Source organism: Bufo gargarizans, chromosome 3, assembly GCF_014858855.1.
Source record: "Bufo gargarizans isolate SCDJY-AF-19 chromosome 3, ASM1485885v1, whole genome shotgun sequence".
NCBI classification, from domain to species: Eukaryota; Metazoa; Chordata; class Amphibia; order Anura; family Bufonidae; genus Bufo; species Bufo gargarizans.
The window spans coordinates 476998678-477020078 of NC_058082.1; the positions used below are offsets into that span (position 1 = coordinate 476998678).

At 48.2% G+C, this 21401-nt stretch overlaps 1 protein-coding gene across 8 annotated transcripts in view; it reads left to right on the forward strand.

Annotated features, from left to right (window-relative positions):
• NCOR1 (nuclear receptor corepressor 1) overlaps positions 1–21401 on the forward strand; it is a 179773-nt gene that overhangs the window by 119870 nt on the left and 38502 nt on the right. For 6 of the 8 annotated variants that reach the window (XM_044283752.1, XM_044283757.1, XM_044283753.1 and 3 more), the window contains 7 exons: positions 222–284; positions 3660–3799; positions 6072–6198; positions 7705–8254; positions 8355–8484; positions 15966–16161; positions 17297–17467. In XM_044283752.1, the coding sequence (XP_044139687.1) occupies positions 222–284; positions 3660–3799; positions 6072–6198; positions 7705–8254; positions 8355–8484; positions 15966–16161; positions 17297–17467 (1377 nt within the window). The remainder of the gene's footprint in view (positions 1–221; positions 285–3659; positions 3800–6071; positions 6199–7704; positions 8255–8354; positions 8485–15965; positions 16162–17296; positions 17468–21401) is intronic. The other 2 variants (XM_044283754.1, XM_044283755.1) reach the window with 1 other exon arrangement.

Here is a 21401-nt window from a genome sequence, read left to right on the forward strand (position 1 = left end):
GATCCGTACTTAGTACATTACCCACTAGCTTGTCACAACTTCTCCTGTCATACTCTGGAGTGACTGTCTCCTTCATCACAAGCTTCTCTTCCCCTCGAGTGAGTTTTATGGAGGACGCCAGCACGTAAATGGATAACTATGTGCGGGATTTGTAGGATTGGTGCTCGTAATGCAAATCCAGGTCTTTCTTTTTGATGGGATTTGCTGTATTGTGCTTTCAGCTTCTGCAGAGACCGTGGAGACCTCCCGTTGGACTGAAGAAGAAATGGAAATTGCTAAAAAAGGTAAACTCTCTCCACCAGCTTGGCTTCTGTGGATTCATCCAGTGAGATGTAGACTCTGCTGACTTAGTAGATTATTTTATTTTTTTGTTTTGTGTGTTTTGATGTAGTTGTGGCATTTGTTTGCTATTAGATATTCCTGCAAGCTATGTATGGCTATATGTGGCTATGTGGCTGTTCAGCAATCCCAGCCCTAATTGGATTGTAGTGTAGTAATGCAAATGATTCAGCCCATCGGGTTCAGTGCCACCGTGCCCTCCCTGCATTGGGCAGGAAGCGGGTCACATGGTCACACATAGTGCTGCCAGTTGTGCTGTGAATCAGTTTGGGGTCCTGGACTCTACTGTCTTCTGTCCTCGTACGTCTAGTGGGCATTGATAAAGGAGGAATTCCTTTAAGGGGAGGGGGGGGTTCTTTGACCAATCTAAAAGTGCAGCACCCCAAAACTTGTATTAATGCATTCTTGTTGTGCGCTTTGGTTGTAAATCATTAATAGCGATGACTTGAGGCTGCTGAAGACAATGCGGTTTTCCCAGTTTCAGGAAATGCTTAAATCTTTCACGTAAGGCAATGTTCGCATCTGCATGCAGTACACTTTTCATTGGGTGGTGGTTTTGATATAGCATCGGGGTATAAACAGAAGCCGCAACACACATGTGAATCGATGAGCCATGTGCAGGACAAGTTTAAGGTCCTGTCCCAATCCTCCTTTGTCTCTTCTTGATATGGTGCCAGCTCTTCTTTGTTCTGTTTCATTGCTGCTTTTGTTATACTACTTCTGATGTATATGGCTGCGGAGTGTGTTTTACTGAAAACCAAATGAATAATATGAAATGTACATAATCGTTTTAGGAACTTTTATTTATTTATTTTATTTTTTGCCTCCCCGTATCCCCTGGCCTCCATGCTTGATTTGCATGTGTTTGTGTGCATGCACGCTTGTCATCTGCACTTGTGCTGTATCGTGGGGGATTTCTATCAGTGGGGAGCAGGTAAAATACACAAAGTTACGATGACGCTGAAATTATTTCACTATACTATGTTCTTTATATCTACTGGGATTTTAGTGCTTTAGCTCCTTTTATGGAGGTATGGAAGCTATTGGATGGAAAGAATGGCTCCTCGCATCTCCGACCTCCATAAAGTAGGCAGAAAGTCTTTACCCTGGATGACTCTATAATCCTCTGCTAATACAGCCACACAATATGATTATCAGGGCAGCGGAGCATTTTGGCAGGGCTTGACACATGGCTTTAGTTCATTTCAGGTGAACAGAGCAGGAAGGAAAGAAGCTGACAGCCTGGGTGACTTGGGAAGACATTTAACAGCAGTCGTTTCTGGCCCAGAGTGATGGAAATCGTTCTCTTCCTACAATCTTTTGGATGCTGTCAAAAAGTTTCCCACGTTGAACTTTGTGCCTATGGGCACTTTTACACCTGCCAAGGATCTGGGGGAATAATTGGGGTTGAGTGTGTATATGAACGCTCATTGTTGAGAATTGTGCAATCAATTACTCGATGAGCAAATGCTTAATTGTTAGAGGTGAATTTTTTTTTTATGTGCAATTTCTGGGCACTAGATTATCCCGTGTAAACCAAGATCAGCTGACGGCAAACAATGAATCTGTATGGGAACAAGCAATTGCATTCCCCACACACAGGAGATTATTGCTGCATGTAAAGAATCAGGCAATCGTGGGGAACAAACTGCTCATTCCCGACCATTGTGGATCGACAGGTGTAAAGTGGCCTTTAATAAAATCATTTGTCCAGTTGACTTCAAGAAGAAAGGATTGGTGGTTCTTCACTCATGGTGTAAGCCTCAAATTGTGGCATTTCTCCCTACAAGGGTGTCCTCTTCAGCAAAAGTGGGTTACTACTGCAGAGCCAAGGACTTGCAGAGTTGAAAATAGGGCCAAATGTGACTGGCCAGTTCTATGATTCCCGGCAGGCCCATTGGCTTGGCTTGGGTCACATGCGCGTCCAATTGCAGCCCTAAAAACACAGTCAGCGGGGCTGGTTTTGCAGTTAATTGCAAGGTTTGTATAGTACGGTATGTGACCTTTGGTGGATGACGTTGTAGGACTGCTGCTCAGCCCAATATAAAGAAAGTTTGGGGTACTGGAGATTCATGTTCTACCCCCTTCCTATGCCTGGCGTTGTATCTTGACTGGGTGTTGTTTGACATTAACTTTTAAAAATGTAAAAAATAATGCAGGTTGCACGTTATAATTTATTACTAATATCTGTATACTACTAACCTTCCGGCCTGTTACAAGTGTTTAGAGGCAGTTTTTGGTATATGGGATGTTTTTATATTTGTGTATGTCAGAAGGAAATGTAGGTTTTATTGTTTTTTCTACATGGTTTTCAACACAGCGTATTATCTTGGAATGGATTTTGTAAACTGTGTGTTTTATTGCATTTCTAGTCAATGGTCATGCTAGGAAGCCCTTGGCAATCCCTGCCAATTTTCTAGCCATACTCAAACCTAATCGCTCTTTCCATCTTGTTAGCATTGTTTTGTGTGTAACGTGTTTTTAAAAGGATTGTCTGCTTTAGAAAAAATTATTCTCATATTGTATCATGAGTTGAGGGGCGTTCTTCAGGATTATCTGTCAGTCCCAGTAGAGTGCATCTGTTACCAGCTTCATTCTCTATGGAGGATCTAGCACACCCTTGCATTGATTTCAATGCGCACTGCGTCAAACTGAAAGAGGAACTGTAATCATGTGCAAAGACCCCCACCAATTGTTGAAAAGAAGGGGTAGAAATGCTTAGTGATGCACCATGCCACTGATGAGCCCATCTTCAGACAAAGAAACACGGACCTTGGCTGGGTGCATCTACCCCTCTGTTTCAGCACCCTAACCCCCACTGATGGAAACTGACTAGTTGCAGTTACTATTGACCCTTTTGTGGCACTAGCGAGGGGGCGTTCCTGCTGGCAGATTGCAGATGATCACTGTGGGTCTTGGCAGCAAGATGCCCTATGATTAACTCATTTTTGGGGGAATACTTCTTTCAACTAGCCATTGTTGAAAGCGGAGGACCCCTTTCAGTCTTAGCAGTGGTCCCTGGAGGTATTACTGCTCTGGTTCTGCATCTGAGACGTTTCCAGTGTGTGAACATGGCTCATGCCAGTTGAAGGCAGCTCATGAAGCACATGGCTTCTGTCTTCCTGAAGGCATACCACGAGAGTTATGTCATGGATTAAATCGCATACTTTCCGATATGTTGTTAATATGTAACTTCATAGGTTTAAGTATTGTAGATGTCCTAGTTTGAGATGTTCCGTTTGGCATTAAGTAAGCTTACCAGAATTTACATTTTTGCTGTGTGAAGAGGTCTAATTGGTCTGTGTCTTGTGTTTTGGCAGGCTTGGTGGAACATGGGCGTAACTGGGGGGCTATCGCCAAGATGGTCGGGACAAAGAGCGAAGCCCAGTGTAAAAACTTCTACTTTAATTACAAACGAAGGCACAATCTGGACAACCTGCTACAGCAGCACAAACAGAAAGTGAGTATCTGTGAGACAAATGTGTTTTACAAAGAGTTAAAGGGATATCTAGGATTAAATGGGTTGGCCCATCTCGCTAGGATATGCCACCAATGTCTGATAACTGCGGCTTGGCTATTTTCGGAACTCCCATAGAGATGAATGAAGAGGTGGCTGTGCTTGCGCACTGCGCTCTCCATTTACTTCTATGGGAGTTCTGGAGGTAGCTGAGCGTGTACACTCAGCTCTCTTTCTCCTTTGCCTTGGGGACCCCGTTCTAGAGATGGGTGCAGGTGTCATCTCTGGGACCCACACCTATCGGACGTTGGTGGCATATCCTAGCAATATGCCACCAAAGTGCAAGATGGACCAACCCCTTCAAGGGTCTTAAAGGGATATACTCATCTTGACAAGTGTGGTATATCCACAAGATATGCCATTAATTTCAGGATGGCAATATAACAAAATAATAGCAAAGACAGGTGCACTCTGCGGTAATACTAAACCCTAATACTAAAATTGAGAGATTAGCCAACATGTCCTACGGTGTAGGACATGTCTGAGCCCGAGCACTGCGCCAAGGTTTCTCAAGTAGCTCGGGGACCTAACACTCGCCTATCTGTGCCGTATGGGCAATACCAGGAGCCAGTGGGCAAATTACAGGATGGAAATAACTCATAAAGTGAACGGAGAGAGACACATTTACCTGGCCACCTCTTCCTTCACAGCAGCCAGGATTCTGGGGATTCTATTTTTAAGAATGTTCTCCCCGAAGTATGACCTGAGTCTATAGGATATTTATGACATAAATGTGGCTATGCCATAAATGTCAGCAGCACCCTTCCTTCCGAGCTGTACAGATTTTTTGGATTTTTCCCACTGAAAAATCTTTGTGTTAAATGCAGATTTGCCACAAATTTCACCCTACTCATTGCAAAGGGTAAAATCCAAAGTAAAAATGTGCCACAATTTAAAACACAAATAAGGGTACTTTCACACTAGCGTTGGATCGGATCCGTTCTGAACGGATCCGATCATATTAATGCAGATGGTGGCTCCGTTCAGAATGGATCAGTCTGCATTATATTGGCAAAAAAAAGCTAAGTGTGAAATTAGCCTGAGCGGATCCGTCCAGACTTTTACATTGAAAGTCAACGGGGGACGGATCCGTTTGAAGATTGAGCCATATTGTGGCATCTTCAAACGGATCCGTCCCCATTGACTTACATTGTAAGTCTGGACGGATCCACACGGCCAGGCGGACACCCGAACGCTGCAAGCAGCGTTCAGGTGTCCGCCTGCTGAGCGGAGCAGAGGCTGAACGCCGCCAGACTGATGCAGTCTGAGCGGATCCGCATCCATTCAGACTGCATCAGGGCTGGACGGAAGCGTTCGGGTCCGCTCGTGAGCCCCTTCAAACGGAGCTCACGAGCGGACAGCCGAACGCTAGTGTGAAACTAGCCTAAGCATACTGCAAATTCTCAAATCCATGGCATGCACTGATGAACCAAATGAATTAGGTTTAGGCCCCATTCAAACATACGTATGGCCACCATGCTCTTGTTGCGGACCGCCTTACACGGGCACGTGCCGCGGTGCAAAAACATTGACTGCAAGGCACGGCAAAAGGTAAGACATGATCCAGAAGCCCACTGAAGGGCTCCCAAGTGTTTCTGTGGACTTCCGATCCTTGCCTCCGCACCACAAAAGATAGGACATGTCCTATATTTTACTGTAACTTCTGGATCGCGGACCCATTCAAGTCAATAGATCCACACCGCAGCACAGAGTTCACATGGCTGGTGCTCATGTATTGCGAACCCGCAATTTGCGGTCTGCAACAATGGCCATATAGTCGTGTGAATGAGCCCTTAGAGATCCCCATCTCGCACATATTTTACTGGTAATTGATGCAGATTATTATAGTGTTAATACAGGTTCAGCTGTGTGAAATGTGCACTGTAAATCTGCAGCAATTAGGCAGCATCTGAACATAGGGACCAACCACAATGTTAAGGCTATCACTGGTCATGGCTACATGTGAATATTACAGTTAATGCTCAGGATTTATATATACCCCTTCTACCCCAAAGTTCTGTACAGTAACCATCCAATCTCACCAGGTGACCAGTGGCTGCGATTATGGACAGTGCAAAAAATTATTGGTAGAAGATGTCCTGTTGATTTCTAGCCACTGTGATATTAAAATGATGATGATGGGAGTAATAGTAGAAGTAGTAGCACATCTGACATTTGAGATTGAGATTTTTATTTTAATTTTATTTTTTTGCAGACACCTCGAAGACCACGGGAGGATAGAGATGTCTCACAGTGTGAAAGCGTAGCGTCTACTGTGTCTGCCCAGGAAGATGATGACAATGAAGGCTCAAATTATGATGAGAATCCAGAAGACAGTGAAGGTAATGTTTACCTTTATAGATATCCAGAAACATCCAGCTTTTTTTTTTTTTTCCTGCAGATTTCAGTACATTTTCCACAAAAAAAGGAGAATAAAAAGTTTTACCATAAAGAGAAGGACAAAGGGAAAAGCATATTTTCGCCCCATTCTGCCTCCACCAGTAGTGTCTGGCAGCAGATTTCTCCTCTCCCTCCATTGAATACACATACACAGTCAGACGAACCAAACTTGTCTTGGGTATTCGGGAGTCGAGCCATGTCCCCGCAGCTCCTTCCTCCACCTCCCCAATGTTCTCATTTTAATATGGTGAAACGTCTTTACTGTGAGTTGGGTTGTGTGGCCCCAGATATAGGTGGTGACTCGCATAACTTGCAGTTTAATAGATTTGTTTGCCTTACATGCCTGACTGCTGTTTTTGCTCATACATGTAGTTATAGTTGAAGTGGTTATCCCATGAATAATGGAACTAATGAAAATTGTCATATAGTACATGACAATCTCTTTCTAACAAAGCCAGAACCAGCCCTGTTCCTCACATGGATCCAGAGATCTCCCCATTCATTGCTCTGCTAGATTTATATCAAGCTGACAGCTCAAGGGAGTGTCTTTTTTGCTGCAGCTCAGGAGGCGTGTCTCAGCTCTCCCTATCACAGCTCAGGAGGCAGTTGAAAGATGAAACTGAGCATGTGCGGCCACCTCTGAGCAGGACAAAGAAAAAGAACAAACGGCAGATGGTGCTTTACAGATACATTTTATAGAATGTTTAATTACATGCAATTGCAAAAGTATTTAGATCCAGGTCTTGGTTTGAAAACAGTAGAATGATTTTTGTGGGACAACCACTTTGTTTGTGGTTAACACAGCTCCTGAAGATTTATATCACTTAAATGAGGGAGTAAAACAGCCAGCCTGTAATTGCTGGTTAGTACGTTTTACTACCACACATACTCAACATTCACATAGTTAAAGGGGTTGTCTAGGTTCAGCGCTGAACCCGGACATAGCCATATTTTTACCCAGGCAGCCCCCCTAACAAGGGCATCTCCTTTGCCCTGCGCGGGCATTTTCAGGAGATCCGGTACTTACCTGTAAAACGGCTAGGGCAGCTCTAAAGCCAGCCCATCAGAGCCGGTGACGTCACCGAACACACTGCTGGGCGGAAGCCTCCGTCTGGCAGTGTGGTATTGTAAATTAAAAAAAGCCCTTGCCCTGCGCTATTCTGCATAGGGCAAGGGAGAGCATCGGAGCATAAAATACTAATATCAGAGAGCTGCCTGGGTGAAAATATGGGTATGTCCACTTTCAGTTTGAGGTCATATATTTTCTGTATTGGGCACTGGAGCAGAAACTGCCCCTGATTAACTCTACAGAAGGACAAGGTTTAGCCTTGAAATCGGTACTGTTATATGGCGGATACTGCTTGAGCCCTTCTGATCATAGTTCTGTATTGCTTGGTAGTGTGTAAATCCTCTTAGCATTTTTCATTCATAATAAACCTTTGCTGTAGGTGCAGAAAACAGTTCAGACACTGAAAGTGCTCCATCTCCATCACCTGTGGAAGGGACTAAACAAGCTGACGAAACAGACCGAACCACTTCTTCATTACCTGGAGCTGCTTCTCCTGAGCAAGAACCTTCTAGCAAACCTGTACCCAGTGGATCCCCCTCTAATGTCATGCCAAATGCAAAGACTCCTGAGAACCAGTATCCAGAGTTGCAGGTAAAAGAAGAAGTGAATCCAGAACCTGAGGAGTCAATGGAAGTTGGTGAGCGGAGTGACAGTTCAGAGCCCAAACCAGCTCCTAGTCTCCAAGTTAATACCAAAGTGGAACCTGTTGAGGCTGATATGAAACTACCAGAAAGTGCCCAAGTAAAAATAGAGGATGATACCAAAGACCGGGAGCTTGAAAGAAGTAAGGAGCAATCTGAACCTGCAAATATGGAGTATTCCACCAACCAGATGCCAACCCATGGAAGAATGGAATCGCATTCAGACAATGATTCCAGTGCCACATGCAGCGCGGATGAAGATGTAGATGGGGAGCCGGATAGGTCAAGGTGAGGGTGGTACTGCAGCTTTTTATAGACTGATCATGTTTAAACATTTGGATCTGGTGGTACATATGCGTGTTATCCCTTTTTATTTCCCCCCTTTTAGGGTGTATACAATGGATTCAAAGCCGTCATTGCTGAACCCAGCAGGAACCATTCTGATATCCCCTGCGCTGAAGCAAGGCACATTGGATCTGCAGCAGTTGCATCATCGTGCTGCTGTCATACCACCCATGGTAAGTGTATTTGACATTGTCTTTGAGTGTCTCTCTGTGCCAGTGTAACCAGTATTATGGCTTTCTGTGCAGCATAGTAAAGTTGTATGTACCTGATGGATACTATTGTATGTTGTATATATGTTAACAAGCATCTCTTCTATCAGCAATAGAATCTTATCTTAGAGTCTTACCTGCTAATTATCACAATTATTTCTCGTGCTTTTTTCCATTGGGGGACACAGACCATGGGTATAGCTTAGAGGTATTAGTAGGAGGGACACTATGCAAATGAAAGAGCTCCTCCTCCTCGGGCTATACCCCCAGACTCCACCAGGAGGAACTCAGTCTTTGCTTAGTGTCTGGTGAAGGAGGTTGACACTCTCTGATTCTACTCCTTTTTGTTATTTTTATTCTAGATGGGGACACAGGTCAGCATGGCGCCTTCCTGGTCCCCCGTGGAGTGCCCGCCGCCGTCTTTGGGACGTTGCCTGGCTGCCTCCATTTCCCCCCAAGAAGATAAGTGGATCCGGGCTCGACCTGTTAGCTCCGGCATCCCACCAGCTGCTGGGACGCCTGCTGCCTACCCTCCTCCAGAGCACTGTTCTCCTGGATTGGAGTCAGAAGTCTGAAGAGGCGCATCCCTGCTGGTCTGGACATCGAGGGAGCATGCTGAGCAGATAAGTGTTGCAATCCCTCCCCCTCCCTCTGTGTCTATTTGTCTGTGGCTGCCTGGGTGAGCTTGAAGAAGGATCCTGATGGGGCACTTTCTTCATTTTGGCACTGGAGTACTGGCATCTCTTCCCCTTAAACTGGGCTTCAGCGCTTCTCTCGTCGGGCCTTGGCTGCTGCGCTCCCTCAGTGCCCGCCGGCAGGCCGCTCCTCCACGTGGTGCGCTTATTTTCGCGCATATTTTCGCGCTCGCGCATATTTTCGCGCGCGCGCATATTTTCGCGCGCGCGCTTATTTTCGCGCGCTTTTTTCGCGCCATAATGACGCGTTAGGGGAGGCGGAGCCTCGGCATGCCGCTCTGACTCTCCTTACACCGGAGACTCTGTTTGCTCATGGCCGTGCAGCTCCTCATCACTCTACTCCGTTTTGTGCCAGGCAAGCTGGTAGCTCAGTGGTACTGCTGCTGTTGCCCCATGTCCAGGCTTTCTGAGTTCAAAGCCCCTTTCAGCCTTCAAAAATTGTTTATATTATTCTAGATGGGGACACAGGTCGGCATGGCGCCTTCCTGGTCCCCCGTGGAATGCCCGCTGCCGTCCTTGGACGCTGCCTGGCTGCCCCCAAAGAAGACAAGTGGATCCGGGCTCGACCTGCAGCTCCGGTATCCCACCAGCTACTGGGTCTCCTGCTGCCACCCTCCACCAGAACACTGCACTCCTGGACAAGGAGTCAGAAGCCTGATGAGGTGCATCCCTGCTGGTCCTGGAGTCGAGGGAGAAGTTCTGCAGGAGCAGATAAGTATTACCTGCATCCCTGCCTTACCCCCCTCCTCCACCCCTCCTCCACGTCCCTGGGGGCCTGCGGTCCCCGCTTGGGCATCTGCCATGTCCAGCGCGGCCGCTAAATTGGTCTTAGTCACCAAGGCAACCATGTCCTTTAATCCTGTGGCGCTAACGACTCCATCTCTCTCAGTGGTCCCCACAGTGGGTGACTGACTACGAAGAGGCAGCGTGAGCGGCAGCATCCCACCTCGGATGTCTCTGTCTCTCCACCCCCCTCACCTCGCCGGTGGCGCTTGCGGACTGCTCTTCCCCCTCCCTAGGGAGAGTACTCCGAAGGAGAATTATCCGGCTCGGACGAGCCACGTCCTTTTTGGACTATAGGGCATTTTCAAATCCTGTGACGCCAACCACCTCTCTAAGTGGTTTTCCACAGAAGACGCCCGAATACTAACAGGGAGCGTGAGCAGCAGCATCCCTCCTCGGATGGCTCTGGCTCCCCCCCCCCCCCCCCCTCGTCTAGAGGCGCGTTCGGGCGACTCTCCCCTCCCTTAGGGAGCGCAAGTCTGAAGGAGAATTTCCGGCTCTGATTAGGTCATGGAGCGGGACCCCTCGCCTAAGCTCTCCACCAGGGTGGCTGACTTAGTGGTGACTGTCCGAGACACCTTTATTCTCCAAGGGGATTCTCCTCCTTCCACTGGTCAGGAGTTCCCCCTTTTTCCGTCCAGGCAGTCGGAGACTACCATGTTCCCGGTCCATGAGGGATTTTTCCGCGGTCATGTCCAGGGCCTGGGGTGGTCTTAATAAGGTTCTCGACCACCCAGCGCATGAATATACTTTCCTTTCCCTGCTGACGGCGAGGAGAGGTGTCTCCTCCCCCTAAGGTGGATCCTCCGGTGGCCGGATTAGCCAATTATGTGGCCCTTCCTGTCTTAGTCAGTTCCTCTTTCCAGGATGCTGTAGACAGACGCATAGACTCTCTTCCAGGTCCTTTTTTCGCTGGCAGCGCGTCCCTGTGACCTACCTTTCACTCAGCAGGGGTAGCCAGTGCTCTCTCGGTGTGGTTACAACACCACCACCAGGAACTGGCGGTACGAGATGCGGCTACTAACACACTGGAGTTGGTTCTCCAGATGTCTCAGGCTTCTAACATTCTTTGCGAAGCTTCTAGGGACATTGTTTCCCTCTTTGCCCGCAGGTTGGCCATCTCTGTCACTCAGCGCGAAGAGATCTGATTGAAGGTGTGGGACGCTGACGCCTCCACCAAGCGTTCCCTTGCTAATCTCCCCTTTGGGGTTTCCAGGCCTTGTGGGGATCAGCTGGACGAGTTCGTCTCTGCATGCCTTTTGCCGTTTCTCATCTGGTAGGCCGTCGCCTGCTTCCTCCGCCGGTGGTCTCAGGTCGCCCGCAAAGAGGCCTTCCTTTGCACCAGCCTTCCCGGCACTAGAGGGCCCAGTCAGCCCGCCCTGCTGCTCCTAGGCCTATCACATGTCCCGATTGCGGAATCCCACCATCGATTCCTGCGCTTCGCCATTATGGGTCGACACTGTCAGTTTGTCGCCCTTCCTTCGGGTTGGCGACCACCCCGCGGGTCCTTGCCACGGTCCTGGACCGCTCATGGCGCTTCTTCGTACCAGGGGCATTCCTTTGCTGCCCTGTCGGGACGATATCCGGATAGAGGCCCCCCTCTCTACCGCAGACCACGGACAGCGTCCGGATCACTGTTCAGACCCTGGAACGGTTCGGCTGCCTGGTAACTTTCCCAAACTCCTGCCTCTTCCCGTCCCAGAGGCTCTCCTTCCGGAGGGTGATTTTGGACACCTCGGCTGCCAAAGTATTCTACCAGCCTTCAAGTCCTCCCAGGTCCAGGGGGCAGTGTCGCATCTGCTGCGCTCCCCGTGCCTCTCCATTCGGGAATACTTGCAGGTCCTGGGTCTTATGGTAGCCTCTTTCGAGGCCTTTCCATATGCCCAGTTTCACACTCGCCTGGCGCAACAGGAGATCCTTTACCTTTCAGCGGGTTCGGGCAGTTCTCCCTTGGTGGCTGTTCCCAAAGAACCTGAGGTCAGGGAGTTCCTTTCTCGCATTCTCCTGGACGATCGCCGCCACCGATGCCAGCATCCTGGGTTGGGGGGGCGTTTTCCAGTCTCGCACGGTTCAAGGAATTTGGCCGGCGGCAGAGTCTCGCCTTCCAATCAACTTTCTGGAATTGAGGGCGATTTTTTCCGCTCTCTCTCTCCTATTGGACCTCTCTCCTTGCGGGCCTCCCAGTGCGGGTTCAAACGGGCAATGCCGCGGCCGTGGCCTATATCGACCATCAGGACGGGACCCGCAGCCGGATGGTGATGCAGGAGGTGAAGTGAATTCTGACGTGGGCGGAGACTCACGTTCCGGTGTTGTCAGCAGTTTGCATTCCAGGAATGGACAACTGGACAGCGGACTTTCTAAGCCACAACACGGTGGATCCAAGCGAGTGGTCTCTGCATCCAGAAGGGTTCGAAGAAATCTGCCACAGATGGGACCGTCCGGATGTGGACTTAATGGCGTCCGGGTTCAACAACAAGATCCCAGTGGTCCTGGCTCGCGCCCGAGATCCGGAGGCGTACGGATGGATGCGCAGGTGTCTCCGTGGCAGGACTTCAGCCTCCTCTGTTTTCCTCTCCTACCAAAGGGTCTACGCCAGTTCGAGGCGGAAGGGACTCCGACCGTTCTCATCACCCCAGAGTGGCCTCGCCGCGCGTGGTTTTTCGGACGTGGCTCGGTTGCTGGCGGACGCCCCATGGCCTCTTCCCGACGGACAGGACTTACTGTCTCAGGGCCCGTTCTTCCACCGGAATTTGCGGTCTCTTCGTTTACCGGCGTGACTGTTGAAACCGCCATCCTAATAAAGATGGGGTTCTCGGATTCAGTGGTTAGGACCATGATCAGTCCGGGGAAGTCTTCTTCCTCCCGGATTTACTATCGTACCTGGATGGCCTTCCTATCCTTTTTTGAGGGTTCGGGGTTCCCTCCCCTTCGGTTTTCCATCTTGATGGTACTGTCTTTTCTTCAGTCTGGGCTTGTGCAGGGACTGTCGCTTAGTTCCCTGTAAGGTCAGGTTTCGGCGCGGGCCGTCAGAGGTCCCTTGCTCTTAAGGGTCCGGTGGTGACCTTTCTTCGGGGGTGGCGCATTCGGTTCCCGTATGTTCCCCCTTTGTCTCCTTGGGATCTCAATTTGGTTCTGCGCGCTCTGCAGTCGGCTCCCTTCGAGCCTTTGAGGAGGGTCTCTCTGACTGTTCTCATCTGGACTTCCTTGTGACCATAGCTTCTGATACAGCTACATAGCGTAGTGATTAAAGTTCTGGGCTATTATGCAGTGGCTGTGAGTTCACGTCCCATCACGAGCTTTTAGGTCAGACTGGTGTCGAAGCTGGCCGCTCTTTCCTATCAGGAGCCTTAATGGTTTTCCTCCAGGATTAAGTTGTGCTCCGTCCAGTCCCCTTCTTTTTGCCCAGGGTGGTCTCTCCCTTCCACCTTGATGAGGATCTTGTCCTGCCTTCCTTTTGTCCTTCTCCGGCTAACCCCAAGGAACGCACTCTGCATTCCCTGGATGTTGTACGGGTCCTGAAGGTGTGTCTCGCGGCTACTGCTTCCGTCCGCCGTTCTTGGCGCTCTGGATCTGCTTGGCTATTTCCGCGGCTTGTCACGCTTGTGGTGGAGTTCCCCCGGCTAGAATTGCCACTCACTCCATTGGGGCGGAGGGGGCTTCCTGGGCAAGACGCAGTCGTGCCTCTGCATCTCAGCTGTGTACGGCGGCCACCTGGTCGTCCTTGCATACCTTTGCAAATTTTTGTCAGTAGCATTCACTGGCTTCGGCTGATGCGGCTTTGGCCGCAGGGTTTTGCAGGCTGTGGTTCCTGTTTGACCGTTGGGGCGTTCCTCCTGGCGGTGCTGATATTTTTTCCCACCCCATGGACTGCTTTTGGACGTCCCATGGTCTGTGTCCCCCAATGGAAAAAAGCACGAGAAAAGGAGATTTTTGTGAAACTCACCTGTAAAATCTTTTTCTCGTCTTTTCCATTGGGGGACACAGCTCCCACCCATTATTCCTGTTGCAGGAGGGGTCTTTAGTTCGGTTTTTCTGTTTCTGGTTGGACCTTATGGCTTGGTCCGATGGTTTCCATGATTTTTTCTTGCTCCTTCTCCTACTGCTTGTGCAACGCCTGAGTTCCTCCTGGTGGAGTCTGGGGGTATAGCCCGAGGAGGAGGAGCTCTTTCATTTGCATAGTGTCCCTCCTACTAATACCTCTAAGCTATACCCATGGTCTGTGTCCCCCAATGGAAAAGACGAGAAAAAGATTTTACAGGTGAGTTTCACAAAAATCTCCTTTTCATCGGAAAGTTTGGGGAGTTGTTTTTTGTGTTGGATTATGTGAAAATTTGATATAGCGATGTGTTCCGTCAGATGCCACATATACAGTGGTATTCTTCCTTAGAAGCATTTTGTCTAGGCTCGGCAGGCTCCATGCAGTTTGAATGTAGAGGTGTTGAGCATGTACTCTGCTGCTCCACATCTCATTGAGCGACATTTATCATAGCGTGGTGACATACACGGGGCCATGATAAACAAGCAGACTGCTACTCATAAATTAGATACAGCATCCAGCAGTCCTTACGCCAGTACTGATATCTACACTAGCCCCAGTGTTCGCTCTCACCACCATTTTTTTAATTTATTTTTTTAAATCCTAATGCATTCTGAATAGATAGCAATCCGTTCAGTATGCATCAGGATGTCTTCAGTTCAGTCACTCTTACGGTATTTGGCCGGAGAAAATACCGCAGCATGCTGCAGTATTTCTTCCGGCCAAGATTCCGGAATGCAGGATATGGCATTATTTTCCATTGAAAAATGTATTAATGCCGGATCTGGTACCAAGTGTTGAGGAAAACCGGATCCAGTTTCCCGATCTGGGCATGCACAGACCTTTTAACTTTGTAAAACATAAATACCGGATCCGTTTTTCCAGATGACACCGGAGAGACGGATCCGGTGTTTCAATGCATTTGTCAGCCGGATCCGGAAACAAATGCTATCCATTTGCATACTGATTTCCGGATCCGGCAGGCAGTTCTGGCAACGGAACTGCCTGCTGGAATCCAACACAAGTGTGAAAGTACCCTTAGATGATTATATGGCACTTACTATTATAGCCTTTGTTGAAATTCTGCCCCATTTCATTAAATTTCATAAGGTATGCCCCCTTGTTTGCCAAGTCTTTTTCTCTGTCCACACAGAGTTCCTGTCCATAAAATGGCTGCTGATGGAGGGTCATGTGACCAGGCAGATCACCTCCATGTGATGTCTGCTCCATTCAAACACACGGCACCTGCCATCTGCTCTTGTACTGTTGGGAGTTCAATGTAAATGCAGTGAGTTTGAATGGAGGAGGCTGAGAGATGTGTCTGGTCACATGACCCTCCATCCGTGGCCATCTTATGGACAGGACCTCCATGTGGACAGGACAGATGATAAGAGACATACCTTATGAAATATAGTAAACTGCACAGAATATCAACACAGGCTATATTAGTAAGTGCCATAGTCATCTTGCATACACATTGTTCACAAGAAGCCAGAAAGTGGCCAACCCCTTTAAAGTGGCATACTTTACTGATAAATCTGACCCATTGTCTGTGGGGCTGGTGGGCACTGGTGTACTCTATCAGGCTAATAGGCATTTAAATGGACCAGCTGGGGGCATCCTTATCTACTCCATTTAAACTCCACCACGTGGTGTGCATGGTTGTGCAGTGAGGAAGAACGGGCAACTTAGGACCACTGTTTTAGTGATTGTGGGGGTCTCAGCAATTTGATGTTTATAACCTGTCCTGTGAACAGGTCTAGATGTCCACAGTGCTATAACCCCTCTGTGGCTGCTAGTTCCATGTCCTTTCTTCCAGTTTTATGGCTCTTTCCTTAAACAGTCCTTTTGTGGCCATGCTCTGTTGCACCAAACATCTGGTATTGGTTACTTCTCTGCCGCTAATGTTTTTACCCATTTTTTTTCCATAGGTTTCTTGCAGCCCAGGAAGCTTAACAGGAGCTCCTGTCTCCGCAAACAGTTTCTCCCTGTACCAGCGGCATCTTCAGTCTTTGCATGAAAACAACTTACTAGAAGAGCAGAGGCAGAGACAGGAACAGCTCAATATTGACAGAAGATCGGCCAGCCCAGCGAACTTGTCCAAGAGTCCGAGTATCGACTGGGAAGGTAATTGCATGTGTAAAAGTAAGAGGGAGTCATGTAGGATTATGAAATTGATGGCCTAGCCTATAGGCAGGCACCAATATTAGATCAGTAAGGGTCTGACTCTCTGCAGTAGCGCTGATGAGCTGTCTGACGGGGCTGCAATTTACAAGCGAGCGCTGCAGCCTCTTTAATATTTATATTACTCCCACTGCTCAACACTGTACGTTTTTCAGCGGCTATACATCATATTGCAGCTTTGCCCAGTGCAGGGATAATCCTTGAACAAATTTCAATCATAACCAGCATCTGCCTATAGAGCAACGATGGCCAACCTGCGGCTCTCCAGCTGTTGTAACACTACAGCTCCCACAATGCCCTGCTGTAGCTTGATAGCTGTAGGCAGACTGGGAATGATGGGAGTTGTAGTTTTGCAACAGCGTGAGAGCCGCATGCAGACTTATGTGCAGCTTTTGTCCTCTTAATCCATTACACCCTAGCAACATAAGCGCTCCAAAAAACTACCCCAATGAGAATCCGTTTTGCATCTATTACATGTGCACTCTTCTGAGGATCTGCCTCCGTGCGGCTATACATTGAGCAGAGACAGATGTGAGCGGCCATGTGATTTCTATCTCATCGGGACGTCACCATCAGTTTATGTGGATATGGATCACTCTGCAGCTGGATCTTTTCCAGGCTGTCGAAATATTGGCAGCGGCTCAGCTGTTCTGTTTTACGTGTTGCTGCACAAATCCCAGAATATTTACTCTGGCACTTGACCACTAAAGGCTTCCTGCCAGCTAAGACTGTTTTCACATGAGGTAACAAACGTGCTGAGAACCTTCTCGTTCACGTGGACCAGAGTGAGGCTGATTAATAGTTAATAGTTGTTCTGTCAGTCCTGCTTTGAGTTTTTTTTTTACCTTTGATGAACTATAATATAAAGTTAAAATATTATATACGGTGTGTAGCGTTATCTGGTCATTGTGAGCATCAGATGCTGCTCTTGACCAAGCAACATCCAGTAAATATTAATGGAAAGAAAAATCTGTGCCAAAACTTATTTTGGTCTGGCGGTAATTCTTGTCTGGGTCTTATTTTTGAACGGTACATTTTGTCAGTGTCTCTGACAGGATAACTCTCCTTTTTTTGGCAGGAAAATCTGTGTATATGCCTTATGCTGTGGAAGTCAAGCGAGCCCTGGAGCATGAAGCTCAAATGCAAAACGCTGCACGGTCCATTTCCCCATATAGGATGTCACCAAGAGAAGTCAGCAGAGCCTCCCCCCACGCAGACCTGAATCCGGTCCGCTACTGCGTCCCTCCAGGTACTGCTGACTGTGCACGTTTCTCTGCACCTCATCTGGTCTGCTGAGTGTGTTACCATTTCTGCACTGTTATTTTCTGTGTAACATAAGTGAATGTGTCCATCATATTACAGAACTCCCAGAACCTTTTTGGTAGAAATTTATCATGAGGAAAAAATTTTAAGTCTGTTTCGATGCAGTCTGCGCTGCAGTAAATTTGCGGCACGGTTATCAAACATTGCACTATATTTGATGCATCTTTAACCACCTCCGGACCGCCTAACGCACATGTGCGTTCCGGAGGTGGCAGGGCTGCGCACAGTCACGCATATACGCGTCATCTCGCGATACGCGAGATTTCCTGTGAACGCGCGCACACAGGCGCGCGCGCTCACAGGAACTGAAGGTAAGCGAGTGGATCTCCAGCCTGCCAGCGGCGATCGCTCGCTGGCAGGCTGGAGATCCGAATTTTTTAACCCCTAACAGGTATATTAGACGCTGTTTTCATAACAGCGTCTAATATACCTCCTACCTGGTCCTCTGGTGGTCCCTTTTGTTTGGATCGACCACCAGAGGACTCAGGTAGGTCAGTACAGTCGCACCAAACACCACACTACACTACACCCCCCCCCCCCCCGTCACTTATTAACCCCTTATAAACCCCTGATCACCCATGATCACCCCATATAAACTCCCTGATCACCCCCCTGTCATTGATCACCGCCCTGTCATTGATCACCCCCCTGTCAGGCTCCGTTCAGACGTCCGCATGATTTTTACGGATCCGATCCATGTATCCATGGATCCGTAAAAATCATGCGGAAGTCTGAATGGAGCCTTACAGGGGGGTGATCAATGACAGGCGGGTGATCACCCATATACACTCCCTGATCACCCCCTGTCATTGATCACCCCCCTGTCACTGATCACCCCCCCTGTAAGGCTCCATTCAGACGTCCGCATGATTTTTACGGATCCGATCCATGTATCCATGGATCCGTAAAAATCATGCGGACGTCTGAATGGAGCCTTACAGGGGGGGTGATCAGTGACAGGGGGGTGATCACCCTGATTACCCTGATCACCCCCTGTCATTGATAACCCCCCTGTAAGGCTCCATTCAGACGTCCGCATGCGTTCTGTACGGATCCGATCCATGTATCCATGGATCCGTAAAAATCATGCGGATGTCTGAATGGAGCCTTACAGGGGGGGTGATCAGTGACAGGGGGGTGATCTACCCTGATTACCCTGATCACCCCCTGTCATTGATAACCCCCCTGTAAGGCTCCATTCAGACGTCCGCATGCGTTCTGTGGATCCGATCCATGTATCCATGGATCCGTAAAAAATCATGCGGATGTCTGAATGGAGCCTTACAGGGGGGGTGATCAGTGACAGGGGGGTGATCACCCTGATTACCCTGATCACCCCCTGTCATTGATAACCCCCCTGTAAGGCTCCATTCAGACGTCCGCATGCGTTCTGTGGATCCGATACATGTATCCATGGATCCGTAAAAAATCATGCGGACGTCTGAATGGAGCCTTACAGGGGGGGTGATCAGTGACAGGGGGGTGATCACCCTGATTACCCTGATCACCCCCTGTCATTGATAACCCCCCTGTAAGGCTCCATTCAGACGTCCGCATGCGTTCTGTGGATCCGATACATGTATCCATGGATCCGTAAAAAATCATGCGGATGTCTGAATGGAGCCTTACAGGGGGGGTGATCAGTGACAGGGGGGTGATCACCCTGATTACCCTGATCACCCCCTGTCATTGATAACCCCCCTGTAAGGCTCCATTCAGACGTCCGCATGCGTTCTGTGGATCCGATCCATGTATCCATGGATCCGTAAAAAATCATGCGGATGTCTGAATGGAGCCTTACAGGGGGGGTGATCAGTGACAGGGGGGTGATCACCCTGATTACCCTGATCACCCCCTGTCATTGATAACCCCCCTGTAAGGCTCCATTCAGACGTCCGCATGCGTTCTGTGGATCCGATACATGTATCCATGGATCCGTAAAAAATCATGCGGATGTCTGAATGGAGCCTTACAGGGGGGGTGATCAGTGACAGGGGGGTGATCACCCTGATCACCCTGATCACCCCCTGTCATTGATAACCCCCCTGTAAGGCTCCATTCAGACGTCCGCATGTGTTTTGTGGATCCGATCCATGTATCCATGGATCCGTAAAAAATCATGCGGATGTCTGAATGGAGCCTTACAGGGGGGGTTATCAATGACAGGGGGGTGATTACCCTGATCACCCCCTGTCATTGATAACCCCCCTGTAAGGCTCCATTCAGACGTCCGCATGTGTTTTGCGGATCCGATCCATGGATCCGTAAAAATTATACGGACGTCTGAATGGAGCCTTACCAGGGGGGTGATCAATGACAGGGGGGTGATCCGGGAGTCTATATGGGTGATTACCCCCCTGTCATTGATCACCCCCCTGTCATTGATCACCCCCCCTGTCATTGATCACCCCCCCTGTAAGGCTCCATTCAGACATTTTTTTTGGCACAAGTTAGCGGAATTTTTTTTTTTTGTTTTGTTTTTTTCTTACTAAGTCTCATATTCTACTAACTTGTGTCAAAAAATAAAATCTCCCATGAACTCGCCGTACCCCTCACGGAATCCAAATGCGTAAACATTTTTAGACATTTATATTCCAGACTTCTTCTCACGCTTTAGGGCCCCTAAAAAGCCAGGGCAGTATAAATACCCCACATGTGACCCCATTTCGGAAAGAAGACACCCCAAGGTATTCCGTGAGGGGCATATTGAGTCCATGAAAGATTGAAATTTTTGTCCTAAGTTAGCGGAAAGTGAGACTTTGTGAGAAAAAAAACAAAAAAAATCAATATCCGCTAACTTATGCAAAAAAAAAAAAAATTCTAGGAACTCGCCATGCCCCTCATTGAATACCTCGGGGTGTCTTCTTTCCAAAGTGGGGTCACATGTGGGGTATTTATACTGCCCTGGATTTTTAGGGGCCCTAAAGCATGAGAAGAAGTCTGGGATCCAAATGTCTAAAAATGCCCTCCTAAAAGGAATTTGGGCCCCTTTGCGCATCTAGGCTGCAAAAAAGTGTGACACATCTGGTATCGCCGTACTCAGGAGAAGTTGGGCAATGTGTTTTGGGGTGTCATTTTACATATACCCATGCTGGGTGAGAGAAATATCTTGGTCAAATGCCAACTTTGTATAAAAAAATGGAAAAGTTGTCTTTTGCCAAGATATTTCTCTCACCCAGCATGGGTATATGTAAAATGACAGCCCAAAACACATTCCCCAACTTCTCCTGAGTACGGCGATACCAGATGTGTGACACTTTTTTGCATGCCAAGGTGGGCAAAGGGGCACCTATTCCAAGGACCTTTCGGATTTCACGGTCATTTTTTACAGATTTTGATTGCAAGGTACTTCTTACACATTTGGGCCCCTAAATTGCCAGGGCAGTATAACTACGCCACAAGTGACCCCATTTTGGAAAGAAGACACCCCAAGGTATTCCGTGAGGGGCATGGCGAGTTCCTAGAATTTTTTATTTTTTGTCGCAAGTTAGTGGAATATGAGACTTTGTAAGGAAAAAAGAGAAAAAAAAAAAATCATCATTTTCCGCTAACTTGTGACAAAAAATAAAAAATTCTAGGAACTCGCAGTGCCCCTCACGGAATACCTTAGGGTGTCTTCTTTCCAAAATGGGGTCACTTGTGGCGTAGTTATACTGCCCTGGCAATTTAGGGGCCCAAATGTGTGAGAAGAACTTTGCAATCAAAATGTGTAAAAAATGCCCTGCAAAATCCGAAAGGTGCACTTTGGAATATGTGCCCCTTTGCCCACCTTGGCAGCAAAAAAGTGTGACACATCTGGTATCGCCGTACTCAGGAGAAGTTGGGGAATGTGTTTTGGGGTGTCATTTTACATATACCCA